The sequence below is a fragment of the Enoplosus armatus genome, chromosome 10, assembly GCF_043641665.1.
Source record: "Enoplosus armatus isolate fEnoArm2 chromosome 10, fEnoArm2.hap1, whole genome shotgun sequence".
Classification (NCBI taxonomy): domain Eukaryota; kingdom Metazoa; phylum Chordata; class Actinopteri; order Centrarchiformes; family Enoplosidae; genus Enoplosus; species Enoplosus armatus.
The window spans coordinates 8,464,862-8,490,885 of NC_092189.1; the positions used below are offsets into that span (position 1 = coordinate 8,464,862).

The 26,024-nt window shown below is 42.0% G+C and overlaps 1 protein-coding gene across 1 annotated transcript in view; it reads right to left on the reverse strand.

The window, feature by feature from the left end:
* Window positions 1-26,024, reverse strand: part of unc5a (unc-5 netrin receptor A) — a 115,974-nt gene that overhangs the window by 33,184 nt on the left and 56,766 nt on the right. Inside the window, exons 2-5 of the mRNA XM_070912906.1 lie at window positions 22,864-23,079; window positions 5,043-5,186; window positions 3,286-3,389; window positions 1,876-2,056 (exon numbers count right to left, since the gene is read on the reverse strand). Of these exons, the coding sequence (XP_070769007.1) occupies window positions 1,876-2,056; window positions 3,286-3,389; window positions 5,043-5,186; window positions 22,864-23,079 (645 nt within the window). The remainder of the gene's footprint in view (window positions 1-1,875; window positions 2,057-3,285; window positions 3,390-5,042; window positions 5,187-22,863; window positions 23,080-26,024) is intronic.

Here is a 26,024-nt window from a genome sequence, read left to right on the forward strand (position 1 = left end):
ATACAAGAAAGACAAACAATAAGAGTGTGAATGCTCTTGCCTCCACAGTCATTTCAGCTCTACATTTCTCCATCTGCAGAGCAAGTCTTTCAACAACAAGCTAATCAATCATAATCAACAGTAAGAATAATTGCGCTTTTTTATTTTTATGCTGGAGGCTTGGAGGAGTGTATGATAATGTGTGTTTTGATTGCATGCTCAAAGTTGACACATTTCATTCGAAACTGTTCACCATGAAAGTGCACATGCCTCAAATTCCAACTTAATTTACAGTTATACAGAGCTATTTAAAAGTTTTAACTTCCTTCATGGTCTGCACAGTTTGCTGAATTACAAAATTAGCCTGTGTGTTTTGTCAGTGTATCTAAAATGCAATGATCTCTGTGACCGTCATTTTTATTGTTACATTTTAGTTTGATAATTACATTTATAAAGTAAATAAAGTACAAGTCAAATCAGAAGTAATACATGCAGGTGCTCTAGCTCATCTGTCTAATCTATACACATGTGTATTTCTGAAACATTTTCCTTTATATATAAAGGCTCTAAGGCCAACCATAAGTGACCCTCATGTTCCCCACTGTGCTCCTGTTTTCTGAAGTTGAATTCATCCTACACCCTAAAATCCACTGAGACTCTATTGAGAGCTTTTGTTAGCTGAAAAGTCTGAAGAGTCACTGCAATCTTAAGTGGAAATGAATATTCAAGTAGCTACAACCTGAAAATGAGAACTGCATAAGATATTAAATTTTGATCAAATAATTCCCACCGACGCCCTGATTTCACCAGGGATCTGCATACTTGCAGTACAGCCCTTGTTTTTCATGTATTTCAAATGTATTAACTTCATAAAAAAATAACCAGATTTTTCTTTTAAATCAAGTCTAATGAAAATATGTCCCACAAAAATCTTTAGGTATTTTTATTTAAAATTATTTCATAGCAGAACAAATGATGGAAAAAACTGAAGAGGTGTGCATACTTCTACATAGTGCGGTATATTTGTGGCATATGGTGTGTTCGTCATATAACAAACAAGAACTCTTGTTCTGACTTTTACAGCACATCATAGTGCCGTCTTTTCCAGGCAGCCTTAACAAAAACAGACCCTATGTCAGACTTTGTGCCAGATTATACATTTCTTATATGCATAAAGTTGCTTTCATGATGCATTCCCACGTGATTTCCATCTCCTGTTTGCATGTAGCTGAGATTTAAGTCTAAGGCTGTAACGTATGCAGAACTTAGTAGTGCTGGTACCCAAGGAACCCTCCGTGATAGAAAATATGCTTTTCCTCTGCATTCTAATAAAGATCAGTCTGCTTATCAAGCCAAGTCATTATTTACAGTTTGCTCTTAATTCAATTTCTCTTCTCATATTGGATCCACTACAGAGGAGGAGGAAGATGGCAGCCCCGAGATCGGAGACTGCCAGCTTTTGGCAGAACGGCTGCCAGTAACATTTTAAGTTGTGCTAATTAATGTGCAGATACACTACTATCTCTTTATGTTGTTATTTATGATGTGTAATTCTTTGCTTGCTGAAAAATAGAGCTGACCTATGAAGGTTGTCACCATATGTCACATATGCGTATCACTGCACATTGTTCTTATTACACTGTAGAATCTGAATGTCAGATTGCAACCACCTGACAGAAGAAGTGCACCCAGGTATCTTCCATGCACAAGGACATGCAGAGGTTAATGTGGAAATGTGGGATAACGGAAGCAACATGCAAGCATGACTCAAAACATGATTCATTTGAGCTGTTTTTACGTGTGGATATTTTGAAGCTGGGGATCACTCGAGCCCAGACCTCTCATTAGCCTCCGTGTGCACTGCTTTGACACCTGTTGAAAGAAGTCATCACCTACCATAGACCAGGACCGTGGCGGAGGTGCTTTTGCGGCGAGCGACGATGTTTTTGGCCACACACGTGTAGTTGCCTGTGTCCGCCAGCCGGGCTTTTTTGATGACGAGATTATGGTCAGCCGTGATGAAAAAATTGGGGTCGCTTGCTGGGTTGACAACATCCTCATTTCTCTGCCACTCCACCTGAAAATATGTTTCAGCGGTCAAAATTCACTGCAACCAAACAGAAACAGTCTCCACCCTCCTGTGCAGCTCTACAGTGACAAGACATGCTGTGGATTAGAGATACACGGACAGGACAAGCAGTGAGGTACTTCTGTTTTTGATGCAATCAAACGGACAAAAAGAAGAACAAATGTAGCTTGACATGATACTGATGCTGAGATGGAATTCATTTATCTATACACCCTACTGATTTTAATTTTTGTGTGGGAAATGCAGCTTTTGTTTCATAGCTGCTGAGGATCTCTGTAGCTGTTGGTGGTCTGCGAGTGAAACCGATCTTGCTTTGTGTAGTTTCGGTGCCCTCTTGCAGAAGCCAAAACTGATGTTATTCCTTTTCTGGTGTACTCTCAGATTGGCTCGCTTGTTTTCTTGCTCTCACTTGACCTCGTGCCGTCTCGAGAGTGGCTACGGTACGGCAGCATTGTTGTCGGTATTACAGCCAGTTGCGATGCTGCGTATAATTGGGCTTTCTTCCTCTTGTGCGCTATGCCTGTTTTCTCCCGTGGTGACTTCTGCTCTGATGTTCTTTTCTGTTGAACTGCGGTTGGCACCTTCCTTCCCATTTCTCTGCAAACTGTCCCTACACTGTTGAGCTGTGATTGGCTAGTCTGCTACTCCTGGTCTCTGGGCTGTCTGAGTGGCTGGCCTAACCTCCTCTTGTGTTGTTATTAAAGCAGTTAGTGCCTATCTGGGACTGGGAGGATGCAGCAGATGAGGTGAAACAGCTGGCCCCAGTCTGGTTCTCTAAACACAGACACACACCACCGAGAACAGAGACAGACAGAGAGATGAGCAGGACGAGAGTATATGAAAGATACAGTACATGGTGAGATAGCAGAGAAATAGAGAATGAGATTGGGAGAGAGTGAGGCAAATAGATCCATTAATTATGGATAGGCCTTTAGAGATGCCAAACGGGGAGTGAAGCCTCCAAGCCTATCCTGAGTGATGTGACGAGACGAAGTGATATACGGCTTCTCTGAGATGTAAGAGAGATAATAAATCAATAATGGGGAATAATTAGAGGTGTAATTTATCCGTACAGGGTTGTCTGTTCCCTGGTGGAGCTGGGAGAGACGCCAGGGAGCTGATCCTGAGCCACTTTTTGCTCTTTGTCCTCCTGGTGAGGAAAGGGTAAAGGAATGCTAGATGTGAGCCTATAAATATCTTCTGTATCCGTGTCTCACCTCGGCTTTTGGCACTCCCTCGGGGGGATGGCAGCGCAGCAACACCTCCTGGTCCAATGCCACCTCTTTACCCTGCGGCTCCTCCTCAAAGTTCTTTCTCAGGTCTGAGGGGGAAAAAAAGTCAACACAACCAATTAGGGTATTTGTAAGAGCTTGTGAGGTTTGAATGAAACGCTTCAATCCACAAAACTTGGCCCGGTGATGTTTCAAACATGTTTCACTCTTGAAACGTCCACCCATAGCCTCGCTGAGCCTGTCGCACTCCAGTTGGCCCCCAAGCCACACGGGGATCGGTGGCACCAACCATGTTGCTTATTACAAGCTGCCTGGCTGGTTCAGAGATGCTTGTCTGCTGCCAGAGGGGCCCGGCATCAAGCAAAAGCAATTGCATTACCCCTCGCTCCTCCCCTCCCACCCACTCTCCTCTCTCCAGCATCCGCCAGCCTCCAGCTTCCATCTGTACGAGGGCTTGGAGCAGCCACACGAAAACAAAGCCCTGAGGCGCCTGGACAAGAGCTCCTGCAAGCCTGGCTGACTGCATGGGGCTTCACATTACGTCTCATTGAATGCTCTTACTGTTGCACCAAGTCCTGCTATATATTTGTCCATAAGCCCAGGCTGTCAATTACACAGGTAAAACTGGCAATGCTCATTTCTTACACGGGGAAATAAATGCAGGGCTGTTTGTATCTGATGAGCAAGACAGGCCGCAGATAGCTGGCGGGTTGGTGCAAATTTGATGTGTTCACCCCGGGTTTTGACTCAGAGCGAAGCAATGTGTTATTGTGTTCCGAGGGTGCGGCTGTGGGCTGCTGGTGAATTCCTTTAAACAGATGTTGAGCCTGTCCTGACCAATCATACTGAGAGAAACATTAAGACAAGCAGAGACTTTCACGACATTCAATTTAATTAGAGCTGATACAATGGGACTGCAGGAGACTTAAGATATAACAGTCCTGGAAGGCTCAAACGTATGCGAGTGTGTACGTCTACGCACGTCAATATCGTGAGCCGGTGCGTGCACACACACACGCGCGCATCATTATTGAAGCATGTGTGCGTGTCCTTATCTTACATCTAACTGACTTTGTAGAGCTCTCAAACAAGGTTGTATAATGAATGTGTGTTTTCAAAACGTCTGGTGGTTTGGAGACGGTGCTGTGTTCGGCTCGGTCTGGAATAATGCATATTTATGTGGGAATTAATAGGCAGAATGCTTTAAAATACTCAAATGTAAAATGGGTTCTTCTAATAAAGCTTTTGAGGCTGCAGCGAGGGATGTGTCTGTGTTCCCCAGACAGATTTAAGATTGCTGCACAGCAATAAATTTCAAATCTGTTTTTATTCCAGTTACTTTCATAGGGATCATTGCTGATGTACTGTATCCAGTGAAAGATATGCTCATGAATACTCAAATTTAGTGTTCCACTTTTTCTTTTTTTTTTTTTTTTTTAAGACTGCCTTCAAGCTGATGCATTACTCTCTGTTTCTCCCTGCCAGGGTCAGATATTTTCTTCTTATAAGTAGAATCGCAGATTTAACTAAACTGTAATCACAGTAATACACTGTGATGCATCAGATCATAATGGCCTCTGGGCTAATTGTTAAATGAAAGTTAGTCCCTCCCCAAACACCCAAAGTGAAAAATTAATCCTGCTAGTACCCTCTTATTACAAACTGACATGCAATGTGTAAGCACCTTGTTAGGCAGCGTTTGCATGTGTAATGACACAGTGATCGTTTTAAAGTGCACTCACAAGCAATCCTGATGTACGCTTTTTGGCTCTTCTGGGTTCCCGTGGTGCTCCAGGCGACACACTGACACCAGTACTCATCGAGACCAAAGATCTTCTCCACCTGCTGTCTGGTGATGTCAATTGTCACCTGCATGATTGGCAGCGCTGCAAAGCAAAAACACAGGACGAACCGTCAGAATGGTGAACAAGAGCAGGCTTATCCCCATCAGCTCGTTTGACGGCAGCGAGGAATGAAATGACCATAAATATTTCTCCACAGAAAGAAAAGAAATGAGCCGAACTGAATCCTTTAGTGCATTTTGTACCTTGAACTAAACCGGCAAAGTCATTTCAAAAAGCCAGACAGAATAAACAAGCAGAGAACCATAATCATATATAAACAGAGTGCTTGTTAACTGAGGAAAATGAGAAGAGAGCCTCACAGCTATCCTTGGTGTAATTTGGAGGGCGTTAAAAGAGCAACAGTTGGGAAGGAACAAGGAAGCGCTAAACAAACACTCAAAAATATTCAGTACGACCTGCCCCTCTATTATTAAATCCAGGAGGGGGGGAAGAGTTCGCAATCTATGAATTTCCACAAAAGCGTTGATATAAGTGATGCTGCTGTGACGAAGGGCAAAAATAGCTTTAATTCTGTTCCAGTAGAAAGTAAAGACAAGCCTTCTCTAAACAAAGCAAAATTGCGACAAAATCCATTCTGCCAAACCGTCCAAACAATATAGTGTTGTCTGAGTCCTGTCTTTTTTTGATATTTGAGGAGAAATCTTTCATTTTATTTTCCTTCAACCTTTTATTTGGGACCTCTAATCCATGTGTCCTACTTTCTCCTCACTCTGATGAAGAGATTGCCATGTTTTCCTTCAGCTTCCAGCTCTCTCTCCGTCTCATCTTTCCTCTCTGGGGTCTTCGGGAGCAAGAGAGGTGTTGAACCTTTCATATGAACACACAACATTTTACAGTTGCAGAGGACACATCCCTGAGACTGACAGAGTAGCGTATACAGTGCTGTATATTTAAGTCTCAACGGAGGGCCGCTCTTCAACTGCCATTTACATAAAAGCACTTTGTGACACTCTTACACTCCCTTCACACACTTGATCCGTCTGCTATGATCATTTCCAGCTCCAGACTAAAGCTTGACTAAGTGGCACCTATCAGGCCATAAAGCCTATACAGCAATTACGTAAAGCACTCGCGCCGATACAGAGTATTCATCAAATCAAAAATGGGGAATTTTTCGTAAACAATTTGAGGCAAACTGTACGTGGATCTGCAGAGGCCTGTGTGAGCGCAGGCTGGCCCAGCGGTGACACAAGCTGTCGGAGAGGAAAGCTGACTGGCTGCATTGCCCGGCAGCCAAACGGTGATAAGTAGCTGTGAGGGTCACTGGCAGACCCGGTAGATTTTGCTTTATGCGGTCACAGTAAATACGAGTACATGTGCAGTGAATCCAGCCCTGGAGCGCCACTCTGAGCGTCAACAACACCCCGTGCTGTGTGCAAGATTTCACCAACATGGTCTTGTACACACTTCACTCACAGCTAATTCAAAAAGGAGGAAAGGTGATTGTATGTTCATATTTGGCTTAATAATTCAGGCCAAAAAAAGTAAAAAAAAAGATGGAGTCATTTTGAATTCACTCTGAGAACTTGCTCTCTCTCTCAACTCCACATCTTCTGTCAGACGTGTGTGTGTGTGTGTGTGTGTGTGTGTGTGTGGCACTAAATGCTAAAACAAATGGCTAAAGTAACAAAATGGGCACTACAGAGAATGAACAAATGGAGCAGAAGAAACTCTCAGCAGCACGGCAGTATTTGGCTTTCCCTTCAACAAATAAAAACATGTACGTGTATCTTATACAATAGGAACAACATTTGAAGTACAATGGTTATTCTTGCAGTTAGTGTGTATATTCTAAACAAAACGTCAGCCACAGCATCGACAGAATATAATGAAATTAAGTGGAACACAGCAGCAGAGTAACTGCTTTTTTCTTGGTTACATACACTTTTGTTTACAGTACAAGCAGCAATGTGCAATTTATATCTAGTACACCAGGGAGGGATTTGGGAGCGGGAATTGTTTTATTTTGTTGTTGTATATGCTATCCTGTGTTAGTCATTAATAAAATCCCTAAAAAATGCAATGCATGCTATATATGACTGCAACAATAGTACAGTTGCAGTATGGCAGACAAACATATGGAAAAACTATCTGAAGCGTGCCCTCGAACCTAAAAGTTAAATGAAACTAAATTCTGAGAAACTGTAAGAGCCTTGGAAACATTTGATGGCCCTGATTTAGACTGAGCTCACAGCAGTTTACGTGCGCAACATGATTTGAAAAAATATATTTGAATACATTCGAAATTTGGCAATAAACCACGTTCACTGCTTTGTTTGGCTCTACTTACAGTAGAAATTCACTTGATTAATGCAAACCTTCCTACTTCTTTGAGCTAGAGGGTGAAAGGAATAAAGATCAGTATAGAGATGCAAAGCATGAACAATAGCAACCTGAGGTGAGAAATCCTAAGAGGAGCAATTTGAAGCTCTGCTTGCCGGGGTAATTGCATTCTGTTTCCTTATCTCTTCCTGTCTCCATAATTACCTGCTTTCTGTGTCTGACACCTTCCAGTAACACTGCTGTGAGTCACTCTGTCCAATTTCACTCCAATTAATAAGTAGGACAAAATAATCTCATCACTTTGTGAACAAAACAGAACTGTAATTTTATAGCAGTTAATAATGATTGGACAGGCTGCTATTTACTGTTGTTTTCAAAGTCTGTTCCACTGGGACGGCTGTAAGTAAAACAAAACTTTATGGACATCACTCAAAGATGACTGATACAGCAACTTCAATATTGATTCACAGAAAGCTGTGTCTTTGTGGAAACTGACACACTTATGACTCAATTATATCAATATCGATTTATAATAGTATCCTCAGCTGCCTCCAAGGTGTTAGGAACTAAAAACAGTGAGAGGAAATTTATACTTCCTTTCCTGCAAGATACTGAGCGCGCACTTAACATTCCTGTTAAATGATAATTAAAACATGACACGATTCCCCCAGCCTTCGGTTTGATCTGCAGCCCATTTATAAATGAGCTCATATCCCAAACCTCAGTGAAATTACTCTGAACATTTTAAAGGGTGATTATGTGATTGACACTGTATGAATTCTGGGCTCACAGCTGGAAGCCTGGTGAGTTTAATTTTATTGGAGTGCAATGGGGCAACTTACTCGGCTGTACTTACGCATAATATTTGGAAAATACACATCTCTGAGCTTTGTAACATTGCACTGTAATAAAGAGTGACTGACATACAGTCATACCAATAAAGTCAGCTCCTGTCTTTTGGTAGTAAACACCACTTCACACTCAAACTCAAGGGTGAATGAATATCAATAAATTACATTACATGTTTTTTTTGACACATCGATACCAGACGGCATTTACGGGTTGGCTGGCTTTGAAACTGCAGTTACACACACACACATACACACATTATTACATCAGTCCATCTAAAATGATCTCTGCAATGTTGGGTGATTTTACAGGATTAAAATAAGCAGAATGGTTGATTATCACTGCCGATGTCAGCTATAAGTTTATTGTAATACTGTAATATTTCTATAGCAACAATATAGTAGTATATATATAGATTTCTCCCTTGTTACTGCATTAGTCTGAGGGGAATACATCCAGCAAGGGCGTAGGTTTAGTTTCAGAGGTGGGAATGTCACTTTGAAATGAAAACTTTTATGCAATGTAAACATAGTTATGCTATGTCACCTGCTGCTTTATAACTACTACTATTACTTACTTAATCAATTCATCCCCATTCAACATTGTTCCCTATCCTTGGCAATACGTTACTTAAAATCCTGTTTAGTTTTCTTGATGGAGAGCTGATACTTTCATAAATAATGTAGTATTTCCATCTTAAGTATAAAGATCATTGTCTTCTGCCCTTTGATTGATGGGCAATTCTAGCGTCTTTATTAACTGTTAAAACAGATTCAATTTGTTTTTAACCTGAAAAACATGCATGGAAGGTGGCAGAGCTCTTTTCAACCCTTTTCGGTAGTGCCTGCATACAACAACAACCTCCAGCAATAAGATAAACAGCTATGTTGTCTGTAAGATGAAACCCAGGGTAAAAAAAATAAAAATAAAATCAAGTCTAGAAATCACTGACTGCTGCTAGTAAAGCTTAACTGTTGTAAGTGCACAGTAATAATCAAAGACTGGACAATCGGTAGGCATTTTAGTGATTAAATCAAACGGAGTGAAACTGTAAAAATGTAGCGGGACAAGTGCCCCCCATTCCAGATGAAAATGGATGTCCTATGATTCAGTTTACCTGAACATACACAGTTCTGTTAATCAACAATGTGTGTGTAAAGCAGGCGGAGAGCATGCAGAGCTTGCATCTAAAAAGGAGCATCTGTAAAAGCATCGAGGCTGTGGACTCTGTGCTCGGGCTTAGAGACGCCAAAGCAAACACACTGTTCTGCCTCAAGACTTTAACAAATAGGAACGCAAGGAATATAAAAGACTGGAAGAGATGCAGAGTGGTTGAGTTCATGAATTACCTGACCTTTCTATTGTATGATGGAGCTTGTTTCAAAGTCTTCAGGCAAAGAAGTACAATATAAGCTATTACTAGATCCACTGGCACTCACACACAGGGGACGCGCCAACATCTACTGTATTGTGCTTTATTGTAATCTGCGGCAGAGACAAGGTTATTTACACATGCACTCCATGCAGATGTGGAAAAAGAACAGTAACACTAAAAAGGGAGGACAAGACATATGTCTGTGTGTGTGTGTAGGATGAATTCCCCCCTGAGCCAACAGGGGCTCAACACACACAGGGTAAACATCATTGGACTCAATCCCGGGCGAGTCGATATTGGGCTTGTCTGAGTGCGGGACTTTATTTTTCTCTCCCTCACTCTTGTTTTCGCAGGCTGTGACCTCAATTCCATAGGGGTCATTTGCTTATCAAAGGCAAGGACTGGAACTTGCAGGTCCTGAGTGTGTGTTCATTGAAACCAGGGAAATTCAATTAGGTGGCATACCGTACTGTGTGTGTGGCTGGGATTCATCAGTGGATATAGGAGGATTAGAGTTGGGTGACTCTACATCAGGGGAATGCACCATTTCAAGGGAGAGAGTTCACAATGGTTGAGGGGAGACATCACAGATGAACGCTTTTAAGAATGAACTGTCTGCACATCCTGGCAACCAGTCAAAAGCATGCTCTAAGTGTTTCATTTCCTGCTGCGGTTCTTCTTTGTACCAGATGGCATCAGTGTCATCACCAGCGCCACGAGCGGCCAGAACCTCTTTTCAAGGAACCAACAATGTGCTCTTCCTCAGACCAATTACTTTACCTTCTCTACATGGAGAGAAATCCTGACACCAAGCCAGGCTGTCATAACACAGCTTTGGAGCTAAACAGCCTGTTGGAATCAGTCTAAAACCACAGGTAGATAGCATGTACAGTATGTGTAAATAATCCAAAGTTAACCCCAGGTCACAGAGCCAAGGGCATAACTGCTTTATCATCAAGTCTCCAGACTTTCATTACCATGTAAAGCAGTGCAGTGATGGGTGGCTCATGCTACCTGACGTGAAGAGCTGAGAATGGCAGGTGGCGCTATAAGCGTCTGTCTCTTGACAAGGATAACGTGGCCTTCTGAGTGAAGCATGGCTCTATTAAACAGCAAGAGAGATGGGAGCATGGGGGGGGGGGGGTTCACAGAGAAGCCCTGAGTTCACAGAGAAGACAGTTAGTCAGGCCTCCCATTCAGGGATGTTGGTGTGGTTCGCGACTCGAGTCAGTGGGACAGTGTTCTAGGTCAAGGCTCTGCCTCCGGTTATGACCAGCTTTTCAAGAGCTTCTTTTGATTGAGCTGTCCATTTTCCACAATGAATGCACGCTGCAAGGCCCCTGCTGATGCTCTGAATGTCGTTACAGATTATTCATGGCTGACAAACAGGCGAGCAGGTAGCGCTCCAATCAATCCGACTAGGTTCAGTCCAATGCCACTCCAAGGAGACTCAGGTGGAGCCTCGATGACGGAGTGGGAAGAGTAAATGGTGCAGGACAGAGGAAACACTGATGAAAGTCATAGGCTAACAAGCCTGCGTGGAATTTCTGCTTCTGTTACTAAGTGACTGGAAGTGCAGGTCTTTTTAACCCATTAATGGTCACAACCAGAAAAATAAAAACAGTTATGAGCGTCTACCAAACGGTACAGATAATCATTAAAAAAGGTAGATGCATTATTTGTTTAGAAGCTCTTTATTGTCAAGAGCGGTATTAGCAGTGTCGCCCTTGACTTTGACCTTGACTAATTGAGACTGTAAATTAATCAAAAATATCCAAAGAAAAAAGTCAGATTGATATAATAATTTCAACAAATACGTAACGGAACAATGTTAGATTTATCACATTTAAAAAAAAAAATCCATCACAATCGTCAGTTTTGTGTTGTTTTGTATTGTTTGCAATACTACTTTACAATGAATGGACATTGAGGGATTGGTGGAGCATGTTTTTAAAAAAATATTGAGTCCATCACAAAGAGTCTGACACTAAATAAAATTAAATATATATATATATATATATATAACCGATGAAACGTCAACCATAAACAGGAAACTGAGAGACGCAGAGGGTGATTTTGCTGCCGCTAACTTCCTGAAGGGAGGCCACCTGAAACAGTTTGGTTCTGAAAACTGCAGTGCTTAATTAACTTACGGCTTAACTGCTTTTTAAACAAAACTTCACAATTCAAAATATGCGCGACCAAATGATAGAGAAGACCATTTAAGGGAAGACTGTCAGGTTAACAAGAGAGGGGATATTTAATAATAATAATAATTAATAATGATGCATGCACTTTGCATGCCCCGGGATAGTGAAATCTTCACTCAAGAAATGTCACTGCCACAAATTCACGCTAAGTGCACACAGGATCTCACAACAATGCGCCGTGCAGTGTACATAAATGACGCTCAAATTGTGTTTTTAGTTGCACAGGTGTTCACAGGTTTGGAACGTGATAATGATTTGATGCATAAAACTTCAGAATAGCTTTTCCATGTCAGCGAGCGCAGACATCACATGCCACACAGTAAAATTAGGTTTCCATTATTTATTTATTTATATTTATATCTGGTTGCCAGCCACCAGAGAAAAGCCACAACAGATTACATCAAATGGACATTAATTCAAAGCAATGGATTTTTCTATTTACACTGTCCCTCCATAATTAGTTTGCCTAACCTTTCCTTAATAGCACACACACACACACACACACGCATAGAGAGGCAGTGCTGTGATTTACCACGGTGCCCTTACCAAAGTGCCCTTGTTGTAATTACTCTCCATCCAATATTGTGACCCTGATGGTTGGCAAGAGCAGAATGTTCTATATGCCACAGTCTTCAGACTGGGAGTGACTGGGACCTGGTCCTTTATCTCCTACACACACCTTGTCCTACCTCGAATGAGAACACGTCGAAGGTGAAGGCCCTGAGCACTTTGCTTCTGCTTCCATTACATTCTGCAGAGTGGGAGGATCTGATAGAACGTAACCCACATGAAAGCCCTGATAATTTGCTCGGGCTAACATGTTTCTCTCCCTCTTGTCTGACATGGCCTTGGGCGCTGAAGTAAATAAGGAAAACTGCTTCAGGTAAGTCAGCCTGGCTCCCATCTGGTTGTCGAGTGCTCTGTGCCATACAAAATTGCATTACGGTTTTCCCCTCCCTCCTGAAGATCGGTCGGTCCCTCTTGGGCCTTTGGCCGGCAGTGTTGTCGGAGTTAGAAGGCAGAGGTTTTTGGTAATCCAATGAAGGTGTGTGGGCGAATGTAAATATTCAGCACAACAACAAACAGCATTCAGTAAACAGCCTGGGGGAACACAGAGGCTACGAAAGTCTTTCTACAAATGTTTTCTACATTTTTGAAGTACTTTGACATACTAAAATTCACATTTGTTCTGATTATAACATTCACTATTTGTGGATAATGACTCAAATTGTAACTCATATTAATAGTTGTAAGGGTAAGGGTTAGAGTTAGTTAGCTCTCTACCCACAATTAGCTTGTTATATAGATCATGAAAATCATAAAACTGGCATTTATCTCAATCAATGTGGCAATTTTACATAAACAACTTTACAATTTACAACTCTGTTTCTCTCTCCAACCAATAACCTGTTCATGATGTGTTTATATGTGGTGTCATTCTACTTCAGTAATTAACTGAAAAAAATATTAATTCATACAAAAAGGGATCACAGTGCATATTACAAGACAATCTTGCAGGATCTGAGAAGTTACACTTCAAACTCAGGTTCTTGCCTTTGCTAAAAATTCATAGTTTAGCACTTAACCTCTGTGCAGCCTTCCTAAAAGGGGGGAAAAAGGGAGATATAACCAAGATGGATAGAGAAAAATCAAAGCCAGACTGCTTTGTCTTTTTAAGGACTTATGATATGGGGACAATTTGTAATCTCATGGCTGAGCTGGCATGAAAATCACCACCTTGAAGCATCACGAGAAACCTCCGGTGTCAGTGTCAACACTGTGCTGTGATGTACACTACAGACAGAACTGGAGAGCATCTCAGAATCAATCTTTCCTGAAGATGTAGGACAAAGTAATACCCTCAAGTCTTACCTGCCACCCTTGCACCATGACACACAAGTGGTTCTACAACAAACAGCAGCAGCTAAAATGACCCATAACGGTAGCCTAACATGACGGAGAAAATAAAGCAGTACTTTACAAAGACGCCTTTAAAACATATCAAATGCTTGTTTTCCCCTGAGAATGAAGAAGACGAAAAGAAGGCAAAAGACAACCAAAGAATAGTTTTTTACTGTATGTAGTATATCCTGTAGTGTAAGAAATGTCTAGATCTTAAAAGAATAATGGAAAATGTTCACAGCTTCAACCTGTAATCTGTTTAAATCCCCCACTTGCCCAAGTGGTCACATGACATTGAGTCTACATGGTCCTCATTCCAGCGTGACCATGTTGTCGGTCCAGAATCGACTCTAATGTGACGCATGAAGGGATGAAGTGCTGCAGACTGAACACGGATTGAGCCTTTAAATATTAATTTCTTTGTCTTGCATCTACTGTATTAATAATTAATAGTCACATTTGAACAGAGAATTGTGGACTTTATAAATAACCTGACGCTGAAAGTGCAGAGTGGACGCCTGAGCTTGGTTGGATATCAGAGGTACCAGATGTTGAGAGTTGGTGTTGGAATAATATGCACAGATGCACCAGCGATTATAAACTTGCTTAAAAAGAAGAAATACAAGTGATGATTTAATAATTGGTTATAAAGACAAGAGATATGATGTTCCGAATATCACTTCTGGTCACTTCTAACCCTATTTCCATCACGACATTTATTTTCTTGATTAATCGATTAATTAATCTGTTAAGTCTATACAATGTCAGAAAATGTCACAATTTCATAGAGGCCAAGGTAAGAAATTTATAATCCATCTTCTTTCCAAACAATAGTCCAAAACCTTAAGATATTCATTAAAGTATCATATAAGACAAAGAAAAGCAGCAAATTATCACCTTGAGAAGCTGTGACCAAAGAATATTTTTTTCCTTTTTGTGACTCAGTTAAATTTCTAACACAAACTAAATAAGAGGCGAGGTGACTATAACAGACTAAAAGACTCAGCTGACACCAACAACATGCCAATACTTGTTTCCTAAACACAGCTTTTTATTCTATTTCTATTTTCTTGTACTTTGTATTGTCCTGTGATTGAATACTGGAAAGTAAATCTGTGGCCTTTGGCTGCCTTTAAATACATGTTGCGTTGAGATCTCTTGAAAGACAGAGGAAAGAAAAAATAACAAACCTCTTCAGAAAACAAACTCTTGGTCTAAAACAACGACAATGAATGAATTATTAATATGAATCACATAAAATCCTCAAGATTGCTTCCTGATGGCTCCCGGACCAGGACTGCAGCTCCTGTTGTTGTCAGCATGCCTCATTGAACACTCCCCCTCCGAAGAAAAGGTTTCCTCAAAACACATGCGCCGTCGCCTCGGTGTTTTCTTTTTTCGTGTGTTTGTGGTCGACGCATTGACCACACGAGACTGAAGGTTGTTGTATGTGGGCAGGAGCATGCTGATCATTGTCTTGGGTTTTTATTCCCTGAAACATGAGGCAGAACACAGGCAGGCTGCTTATACACAGTCCATCCTCTGTAAGCTTACTTGAGACTGTGTAGAAAATCCTGAAAGCGCAATTTAGACTACACAGGTTCAGATGCCTTTGCTTATAAAAGCAGCATCCCACCTGCAACTCACCTCTTATTTATGATGCTTTCAGAGAAAAGATTCTGTGCCCCTCTTCATATTTTACACAGCACTTCATGAGGAGATTGAAGCCATTCTTCTTCCCTCACTCCAAAAAATTGTCTTTTCACTACGCTACCACTATCCCATACCCAGGACACCCTGCAGCTTCTAGTTTAAAAAGGAGGAGAACGGTGAGTTGATGTTTGTTCGAGGAGTGTGTAAATTACCTATACTGGAAGTCTCCTTGGGGCCAAACACACAAAGCATTAACTGTCAGCCACTGAGTTCCTCTGCCTATCAAAAATCTCCATGGACTATTTAGCTGTCAGCTCCCTCACTACACCTCCCAGCTCCAGTATTTTTAAACGAATTTGAGCAGAGCAGGTGTTGATTGACACCACAAACTCCCACTCTGTCTCCTTCTGTCAGCACAACACTCACGTCTTTCATTTCCAAGGGAGGTGGAGGTAAAGATAAAATTATATTACAGTAAAAGATGGAAAATGAGAAAAATATCAAAAGTTCATTGCCTATAGTCAAAATAGCAAAGGCAGGTAGGAAGTTTACGGCCCACCTCTGCTCCCACTGTGTTAAAACGGGACATTTTGAGGCACATTGTGGAATCCAAGCACATTGGCAACTTTGGCCTCTATTTGCTCAGCACAAGGGCAGTACAAGTGGCCTGTGTAATGCATGTGCTGCATTTCATTGCAGCATACAGACCACATTTTATTCAGATGTCTCGCTTAGAGCATAGAAAGCTTAAAACTACGATTAGACGGATCCGAGCAAACATTTCCATATAGCTCTGAGGGCCAGGCCGCTTTCCACAAAAAGGTACACAGACTGCACAGTTGGCCTTTGGAAATGTAGTTGTAAATGCATTTTATTTGAGCATTTACAAAACGTATCATCCAAGTTCAAAGCTAAAATATAGAAACTGAAAGAAAAGAACCAGAAACCTATTATTATTTTGAAAAAAGATAAATTCAACATGATCACAGACTTTTAAAAGCTTTTGCTGGGCACACGCAAACTACAAATGCAGGCTTGAGGGACTGTATTGATCACATGCCTGTCTTTACCAGACGGGGTAAATAAATAACTTGAACTGTTGTGAGAGAAAGAACCACTGAATGCATTCCAGCAAGGACACAGCTTTTGTGAGACTGACAAATACAAAATTACTTTGGAGAAAGCAAAGCGCGGGGCTGACGCAGGATATGTTTTGGTGGGAGGATAAAGGCGGCGCGCGTGGGAGATTGGAACGCCAGCGTTGTTGTTTGACAAATGGTAATTATCATTCGGTTTTGTTCCACTAATTGCAGTTAATTTTGAAATTCATTATTCCTACATGTCAAGGCCAACTTCAAAAAGGGACAGACCCAAACGTACTCCAAATTTCCAAATGAAAATACGACAAAGTCGGAGACACTAAGACGTGTGGACTTTGTTTGAGTCTATCGGCGAGATCAATCAGCACAGCTGGTTCGTTTTTTTAAATTCTGCCTGCCTCACTTTACTCCCAATGCTCCAAAACACACTTGCAATTGTCTCAAGGCCAGACAAACACAGGCTTCAATTAAATCCACTTTGACTCCCTTCTCACTCTGTGGTGTGTTGCTTTGCTGTGAGAAAGGTATCCCTCCATACACACAAGCACGGACGCAGACAGTGTGCTGACCTGCCCGGGAAGCCTAATAGAACACGTTGGCAGATGTGTCACGGGAACAATTCACCTTGCCATCTGTTTTTCTGTGCTTCACCGCCAAATCCTTCCCCTTCCGTCCCGCAATCAAGGACAGGATGAAATACAAGTCCCATTATGGGGAAGCAGCTAATAATGCATTATCAATTAGTCCCCTTGGCTACTGATCGATGCTTAGCAGGTGGTACAAGGCCATTTCATTCATTTAGGACTATATTGTCCTCTTCCCCCATGATTCTCTTATTTCCTTCTGTTCATTAGATCCCGGCTCACAGGCCTCTCAGGTTGTACTTAAATTGCAGCAGGACTGTTCTTCAATATTCCATTAAAGATCATGTTTAATCACTGTTGTGCCGCCCCAGTGCCATTAGGAAGACTCTGTCCTGAATTCACCCGAATTTTGAAAACAACAAAATGACAGCTTGCTGCCTTCACATTTTACTAAATGTCATTCATGTTAAGGGGCCTCGGGTAAAGGTAAAGGTATTTATCTGCATCCATGTTGTTGACCTATACAGGGCCGAGAAAGGAAGAAGGAAAAAACGTGTAATACAGTGACAGAGAGAGGGGAGGGTGGGTGGAAGCTGGTGTGAGAGAGGTGATTGGCTGCTATAATACCATGGATAAGTATTGAGGTATTAAAATAAAGGTTACAGATCATTTCAGCTAAGCCCAGCTTATCTCCCCCTTAGATCAGAAATTAAATATGTCATCACATTACAATCCAGGATCTAGTCAATCAGAAAATACACATTTTATTACAAATGAATCCTCGCTGGTTTGCAGGCGCAGGGGTTAGCCCTGTGGTGCCAGAACACATTATTAGTTATAATCAGAAAGTGATAGATGGTTTTAAAAGATTTACGGACTACGTCAGATGTGGTATTTAGACTTGACAGAGGACAGGAGCTGATAAACCTGGGGGTTTTAGGAAGGGGTTATATTCCCTTATAGGGGTTTGAAATGATATGTGGAGTTATGAAAAAGGAATATTAAAGAGTTTATTAATATTGTGTATACGATTCCACTGTAAACTCTGAGAAATTCACCTTCATAAAGAACAAGGCAAGTGCGGAGCGTTTGATTATTTTCTCCATCATCTTCTGTTTTCATTGTAGAGGCCTTGTCGACATCCGCTTCAATCAACAAAGAAAATATAATCTCCCTGCATCTTTATAAGGCAGTTGCCGAGGTTTATTGAAATAGGAATGTGAAATGCATGTATTTTCCACCTGAGAGGGTTTGCTGCAGGGGTGACAATGCGACACGTGGATCAAAATCGTTTCCATCAATGCTGGCAGATGAAATGCAAACACAATCAAATCAGTCTGGCCCGTACAACAATCCTCCGCTCAAATGCCAATCTCCCTTCTCCTCATCATGTGTCTGATGAGAAATCATAGAGTGGGAGAATCTCCTAATCTATGCAAACACACTGTCAGCATTGATTTGTTCAGAGGGGATATGTCTTTATTAGGACTTGCCAGACGTCTCAGTTTCTCCAGTTCTATTAAGGATGACCTGGGAGAGACACAGAGCTGGCCGGGGCTTTGGAAGCAGTCACAGCCATAACAATTGAGATAAGTTACTGAGGACAGGTAATGAGAACCGATAGACTCGAGGATGGATCGATATTGGACATTGATACCAGGAGAGGAAGGACAGATTGTGACAACTCTTTCCTTATCCATGTTCAAAGGAGCTTTTGAGACAAGTGGCCCTTGTGTAGGGATACTGGTGTGTGTGTGTGTGTGTGTGTGTGTGTGTGTGTGTGTGGAGGGGGTCCAAAGCGTTCTCACAATACAAAGGGGTGTCAGTATCTCTCACTATAACTGTCCAGTAGACACAATCAGCTGGAGCACAGTCTTTTGTCTTCCCTGCACTGAATCAGCTGCAATAAACAGACCTGTCTGATGAGGGCAGAGGTTGCGTCTGCTGTCAATGGTCATCCACATGTCCTGCTCTCTACCTCCTGAGCTTTGAATGCTGAGCAGGCTGACGGAAACATGTCTGCACTTCAGACCTGGATCAGTTATTAATTTAAACCCTTCCAGTTACTTTGACGTTTTCTCCAGTCTGCTGGGAGTGAACATGGACTGGAGTTTTTGCTGAATATTGCCTCTGCTGTGCTGGGCAGGACCAGTTAATCTCTGAAACCGCCACGTTTCTGATATCACTTCAATTCGGTTCCGCCACGTGACGGTGAAGGGATTATCGATTGCGGCTTCCTGCTCTCTTTGATCAGTTTGTTTTCCCATTTGATATCCTTTAGCAACGAAAACATGCGCAGAAGTCATTAGGACTGTGGGAATCCCTCGGCATTCGCGGCGCAGATATCACAGCAGCAGACGAAAGGTTGCTTCAAGTGCATTGGTGATCAGGCGTGCATTCAGAAACAGGCAGTCTAGTTTGACTTTCAACTTACGTAGACATAAGTCTCTAAATCTGTTTCTCACTGCTTTTCATATTGCTAACACCCAGGAATTTATCAGATGTAGCATTTGTGTATAATCATTCAGATAATAAATAACATTACTATTACTTAAAGATTATGAGCAGCTCAGCATTCATACTTCAAATGAAGAGGGACTAATCTATGTTTATATATTAATATAATATGTTATTGTGGTAATGATATATGTTATGACATAGTAATAATTTTCTAGAAAACTAAACATTTATATCTGTTTTTGGTTAATCCAGTGAAGTCCAACACTACCATAAAGCAGTTCGGTATAAACAATATGGTAGACACATATTATCACATATGGTATATCATCATATTGCTCAGCATTTGAAGACACAAGAGTTATTATTCTCTTCAATAGATTTAGAGTTGTAACAATAATTCTTTTTTTTCATCTTGGTCATATTGACCGTTACTCTGCTCCATGCTATGGCTGTGATTCATCTGTATCATCTTGGAGTGGGTATAAGAGCTTTTTTCTGTGCTGCTCCCTCTGCCTGAAACCTTCTGCAGTTACTGTAGATCTAAAATTGCTAAATTTGGTCTCTCTTTGTGTATTCAAATCATCGCTGCAGAAACTGGGTGTTCTCACTCCTGGCTGCTGATGTTTTGGGGTATTTTAGAATCTCGATGTGTTCGTCTCGGTTATTGTTTTGTATTGGTCTTTGTTATTTTTATGGTTTTAGCTCTTGGGTTGATTTAAGATGTTGTTTCTTTTTTTTTACGATCTTTTACATGGTTGTATTAGAAAAGTTATGAATGGTTTTATGATCGCACTTCTGTTTATTTCTGATTTTGCGGCATATTTTGTGTTATCTGTCTTGTGTAGTTTGTCTGCAACTCATTGTTATTGCAGCTAATCTTAGCCAGGACACTCTTAAATGAGACTTTTAATCTTAATGAGGCTATTCCAATTAATTAAAAGGTTGAATATAAATAAATCCCTTAACCTTAACCTTTATTTTACCCTGCATCTTTAATTGATGTTAACTTTATGGGTTGAGAAAATCCTGCAGCTCCAGGGTTTGTGAAACCTTTTCCAAAGCAATTACACAAACTCAGAAACACTTGCGGAGCCAAAAAACAGCTGTTTGTCTTCATTAATGAAAAATGAAATACATGCAATGGCAAACCAATGGCAAACCAATGGCAAACCAATAGCCAACGCTACAGAATGTTTATATTTCTGTATGAAACTGGTATTTGTATGTGTGCTTCATTGCTGATGGGCCACTTATCCATCAAAGACTGAAAGAAAGATTATCATGTTGAACAGAGAACAGCAGAACAAATGTGCACACCATCTCCAGCAGTGACTCTTGACTCTGATGTGTCTACACGCCATTTCCATTATTTTATTGTTGGAATTAAGAGCATTAACTCGATCCACAGCTCGACTTTGATTTACATAACAAAGGAAACGGGGATCCTTGATGAGAATCCAAATCAGTTTGAACACGCCAGCCAATGAAACTGAGGCTGAAACCTCGGGAGCTTCACGGCTGTTGTTGGCTAGTCACATGGGTGCACAGTATTTACATCTCTGACTTTGTTAATGGAGGCAACAAGCACAGATTCTGCTCGGTGCAAAGCATGGGGGAAAAAGGAATAACCACCTAGAGTCAGGTAGGAAATCTTTCAAAGTTTCTTTTAGAGAAATGGGCTATTTTGAGAAGGTGATTTTTCACTGTTACACTGGGTATAAATTGTCAATCAATTTTTGTCAACTTGGGTATGTCTCCAAACTCCTCATTCCTCCCTCCTCGAGGCATGATGTTGATATCGAGCAGCTTCTGGTGTGACAGAAGTCCTGGTTGCTTGGCAACAGGTACGAGTTTAGAGTCCGGTGTGACTGTGACGACCAGGGTGAGAGGACAGCCTGACAAGGCTGTACAACACACAGACACTCACACACACACACACACACACACAGCTTTATCACAGCTGGATGTGTGCGCTTCACATGTTTCTTGCAGGAAGGCGGATTAGAGGGAGCCATCAGTAAACTCCTCAGGGCAGTGCTGACATTAAACAGCACAAGTGTTTGAGAGATCGATGTGGGTACCTTGGAGCAGCCATACCTCTGGACAACCACGTGTCCTTCATAACCGCACAGCCTCACATATGACACATTCATCATCAAAGGCAGGGGGAACACAGAGTGATGTGGAGAGCTGCGAGGGGGCCTTGGAACTTCACAGCATTTCCAAAGACGGAGCCCCTCACTGCTGCAGGGGTCCATGGCACCCGGCACGACAGATTTGTTTCATAGACAAATAAACGCTGACTATAACGGTTAATAACCGCATGGCAAACGGTCCATCATCATTAAATGTTGGCAGAGCACCGTTGCATTGTTAATGTGATGTTCCCATAAACTCAGCTGCAGTTTATGGGGCACATCGTGTTCTTGACAAAACTTGCTATTGACAAAACGCAATTCATGTTCATCGTATCAAAGCTAAGCAGCCGACTCCGCAATGTAGAATGCAGAAATAATGTGTGCCATAGAATCTTTGTTTACATGCACTTAAATAACCAGGTTAATCAGAGAAGGTGTTAAGATGCACTGTAATAACCTGTATTATTTATTTATGCATTTTAAAACACCTTACTTTTGTGTATATGTGTGCAGACACTGATGTTTGCCTTTTTGTGTACTTCCCAACTGTTGTGTCCATTAACTTTTTTTATGTATGCGTTTGTCATTTATGGCTACAAATCGGAGCTATTTATTTTATTTGCATGCGTGTGTGTGTTCCAGCTCCCCAGAAAAAAACCTGTCATTTCCACGTTTCTCATTCCCAATCAGTTGTCAGGCTGTGAATTGGTGGTTTGAATTTGCAGATCGCTGCTGAATCACACCACATCAGTGTCATACATGTTTATGACACTGATGGCGGAGGCGGGGTATTGCAGCACAACAGAGAGAAAAACAAACAGGTCTCCAAGGTGATTGAGAAGATTTCTGAGACTGAAACCAATGTGCTTATTATGAGACTGGCAGGCTAAATAGGCTGGAGGATGAGCCAAGAGCCTGATGGAGCACAGTAATCACTGGCAAATTGCAAACCTTAGTTTCAGCACGCAAACACTTTACATAATGTATCTATGGAGTCGCACATGTCACACATCTCCAACAAACAACATCCAAAAACAGGTGAAATCACTGCTCATCTCAGCTGAAAAAGTGCCTAGAAGGAGCTCAATTTGAGCCAAAATTTAAAAAGGAAATGAATGATTTAGATGGTTTGTTTCGCATGTACCTGAGGCTGGGTCAACCGTCCGCTCAATCAAGTGGTCGTCCTGGTGAACCCACTCGCCGTTGCACTTGAAGTAGATCTGCGTAGCCGGGGTGGAGCGGCAGGTCAGCGTCACCGGCTTGTTCTTCACAATGTACTCGTCCTCTGGCTCCACCAGGAAGTGAGGTAACAGGTCCGAGAAGGCGGCAGGAAGTGTTGCTGTGGCGACGTGCTCTGAACCTTTAGAGGATAAAAAGAAGCAGGGATTTTAGAGGACATGTCAAATAAAAAACGCTTTCAAGATTTCAAGTTGTCATGAGGGCAGGAGCTGAACCTTTTCTGCTTCGCCGCTGTGACTGCTTGACTAGTGAGTGAAAATGCAGCAGACACCCAAATATCTAATGCAGAGATTTAGTGTCCTTGGTGAATTGCGAGTCATACATATGCATATGAAAAGAGGCAGAAGAAGACAGAGACAGATGGACAGACAGAGTGTAAAAAGAGCGACAGAGCTGTATGGAGCAGAGTTGGCAGTGATGGAGCTCGGCCTTGTGTGCTCTTGGCTGGGTCGGAGGGAGCAGTGGAGTCCACGTCTTTACTCCAACTCTTAATCACGGCCCTTTAACATCACCGTTGATGGACCGGCGGCCATAAATCCTGTCTCAGCCACTAGGCCACTTCACATGGTGTTATACGGCTCTTCAACCAGGACTCTTAACTCTACCAACATTAAGCAAGACAGGGCAAGAGGCAGGGAGGTTAGAGATGACTGACAGCTAGACAGCCAGTTGACTTAAAATCACTTCCTATATACAGTCGACGTCATGTTATTCCTCCAGAATGTTATGACATATAGGGAACATGGAGGAAGAAGAGGGAAAATACATCTCCACTGTGTGGAGATGCAAGAGCTGTCCTTGTGGGGGACAATGCTACGATTTACAGCAAACTTTTACGCCCGCTGAAAAATGTTGAACACAAACGCTGAATGACACAATGGAGCCTACAGTGCACACATCTTTCCTCCGTGAACACAGTTTCTCTCTCTCTAAACATATTAGCCTTGTGCGAGAGATAGCGAGAGGACACAGAACAGAGTAGAAAGAGGGAAATAACCTCTTTACACCACCGACACTCAGGGGAGACCAGTAAATCCCAAAATAAAACCCCTTTAAAAGGAGTGTAATATTAATTTACTGCCCTGAATCCAATATGGCTGACAGACCGGGCATTAACAACCTTCTCCATCACTCCCTGTGCAGCAGGAGAGGATGGGAGTCCACATCTCTCATAATGAAACGGCAACACTCATGCTGACCTTTCTCTCCTCTCTTCCTCTCCTCCCTCACCCAGCCTTCGTTCATCCTTTGCAGTCTGCTGATGCCCGGGTCAGGGATAATGTTACTTTGCGTCATAAACACCAATCTTTGGATAAAGACATTATCTGTCAGTTCCTCCCCCACTACACATTATATTAATGTCTCTTTCTTCTCCATTTTCTCTTTTACCCCTGTGTGCTGAGTTGCTAATTTATCAGGATGAGATACAGTGAAGCATGCCACTGCTGCCGCTGCTGAACCCCATTAATGTTTCGTGTACATGTTTAACTCTTAATGAAAACTAAATGTTCTGTGTCCAATGAACGACATAGATCACTTGCTGACACTTTGTCGTTTTGCCCATTTTCCCAGCACATTTTCTTATTATTTGCAGGGAAGAAAATGTCATTAATATGGCAGCTCCCTATTCAGGACAACACAACTGCCCGACATTATTTACTATGTATGCAAGTGTGTGTTTCTTGTCTTGTGGTGTTGAGGAAAAGGCCACAGGTCGTCATGAATAGTGAGTATAATTGCTCTAACGGAGAGCCGAAACTTTGCTAATAAACAGTGTGGGACCAGTAGGTCAGGTTGTTTGAAAGTGTGCTGGTCCTAATGATGGCGGCTTCTTCTAATGGGCTGGCTTCCAGCTTTGTGACCAAGGCCATTAGCCAGCCGGGCTGACCCTCTGTACTCCCCGCAGACTGAAGACGACAGCTCACTAAAACAGTGGGTGAGACTCACCTCACACCTGCCAGGTTAATCATCTCATAGAGGACAGATGATGTTGAAACAGAGAGTGAAACCAAAGCCACCTGAGACGCTGACGAGTCGTGAGAACTGCTTGATGAGCTCCTGATGTTGTTAACTCGCCGCTGGCTTCTCATTTGCATGGGTCACATTCAGTCACATTCAACATGAACTCTCAACTTTTGATGATGTTTCCAATTTGTGTTTGTGTTTGTGTGTGTGTGTGCGCGCGTGCGCTTGTGTGTGTATCACAAGGGGTGGGGGTTAGTCTTCCATTTTAGTACATGCACTTTAGGTTAATGAGGTTAAACACGTAATTTCTTTAGAGAAGTAAATTGTCATTTTATGGGAGGGCATTCTAGTCACGCACTGCTTTATATCAAACCCATAATGGAGGGCTGATGCGTAGTAAATTGGCTTAGATTATTGTCACGACACAATGTACTTCAAAGTCAACGTGCACACGGCACACATGCACTCACACACAGGGAGTATCAGCCACTTAACAGACTTCTTGCAGGTCAATGCACAAATCAAATAGACATACAGCAGCACTATGGGCACTGCATTAGATTCCACTGAGCGTGATTGGCTAAAGTCGCCATTAATTGTCAAATGCATCCGAGTCCATTGCCAGATCATTTAGTTCACACATAAACAACAACAGGACGCTAAATGTCTCCCTTGTTGACCATTGGCCAATGAAGAGGATTTAATTGATACAACATGCTGGATGTGTTGCTAGGGCCCAGTAGCCATCACATAACACAGTTTCAATCATTTTCACAATTATTTTGATTCTTGTACTTTATAAAAGAACTGCATCGGGTTGTGACCCGATATCTGTCTGCAGCTGCTATTCTCTCGAGAGACAACTGACCTAAAACAAACGCACAACCACACACACACACAAACACAACAAGGGTGCACCAGGTGTCAGTGTGCTGAGCCGTGATGTCCAGGGCATATTTCCTGCTGCGCACAGACCCCACGTCTCATCTGTCCAGCTGACCAAAGTCAGGGACCGAGCACAACCACAAGAGGAGGAGATGATGAGGTGGTTATGATGCACTCAAAAATGTATATTTAAAAATCAAAAAAAAGTTATATTCC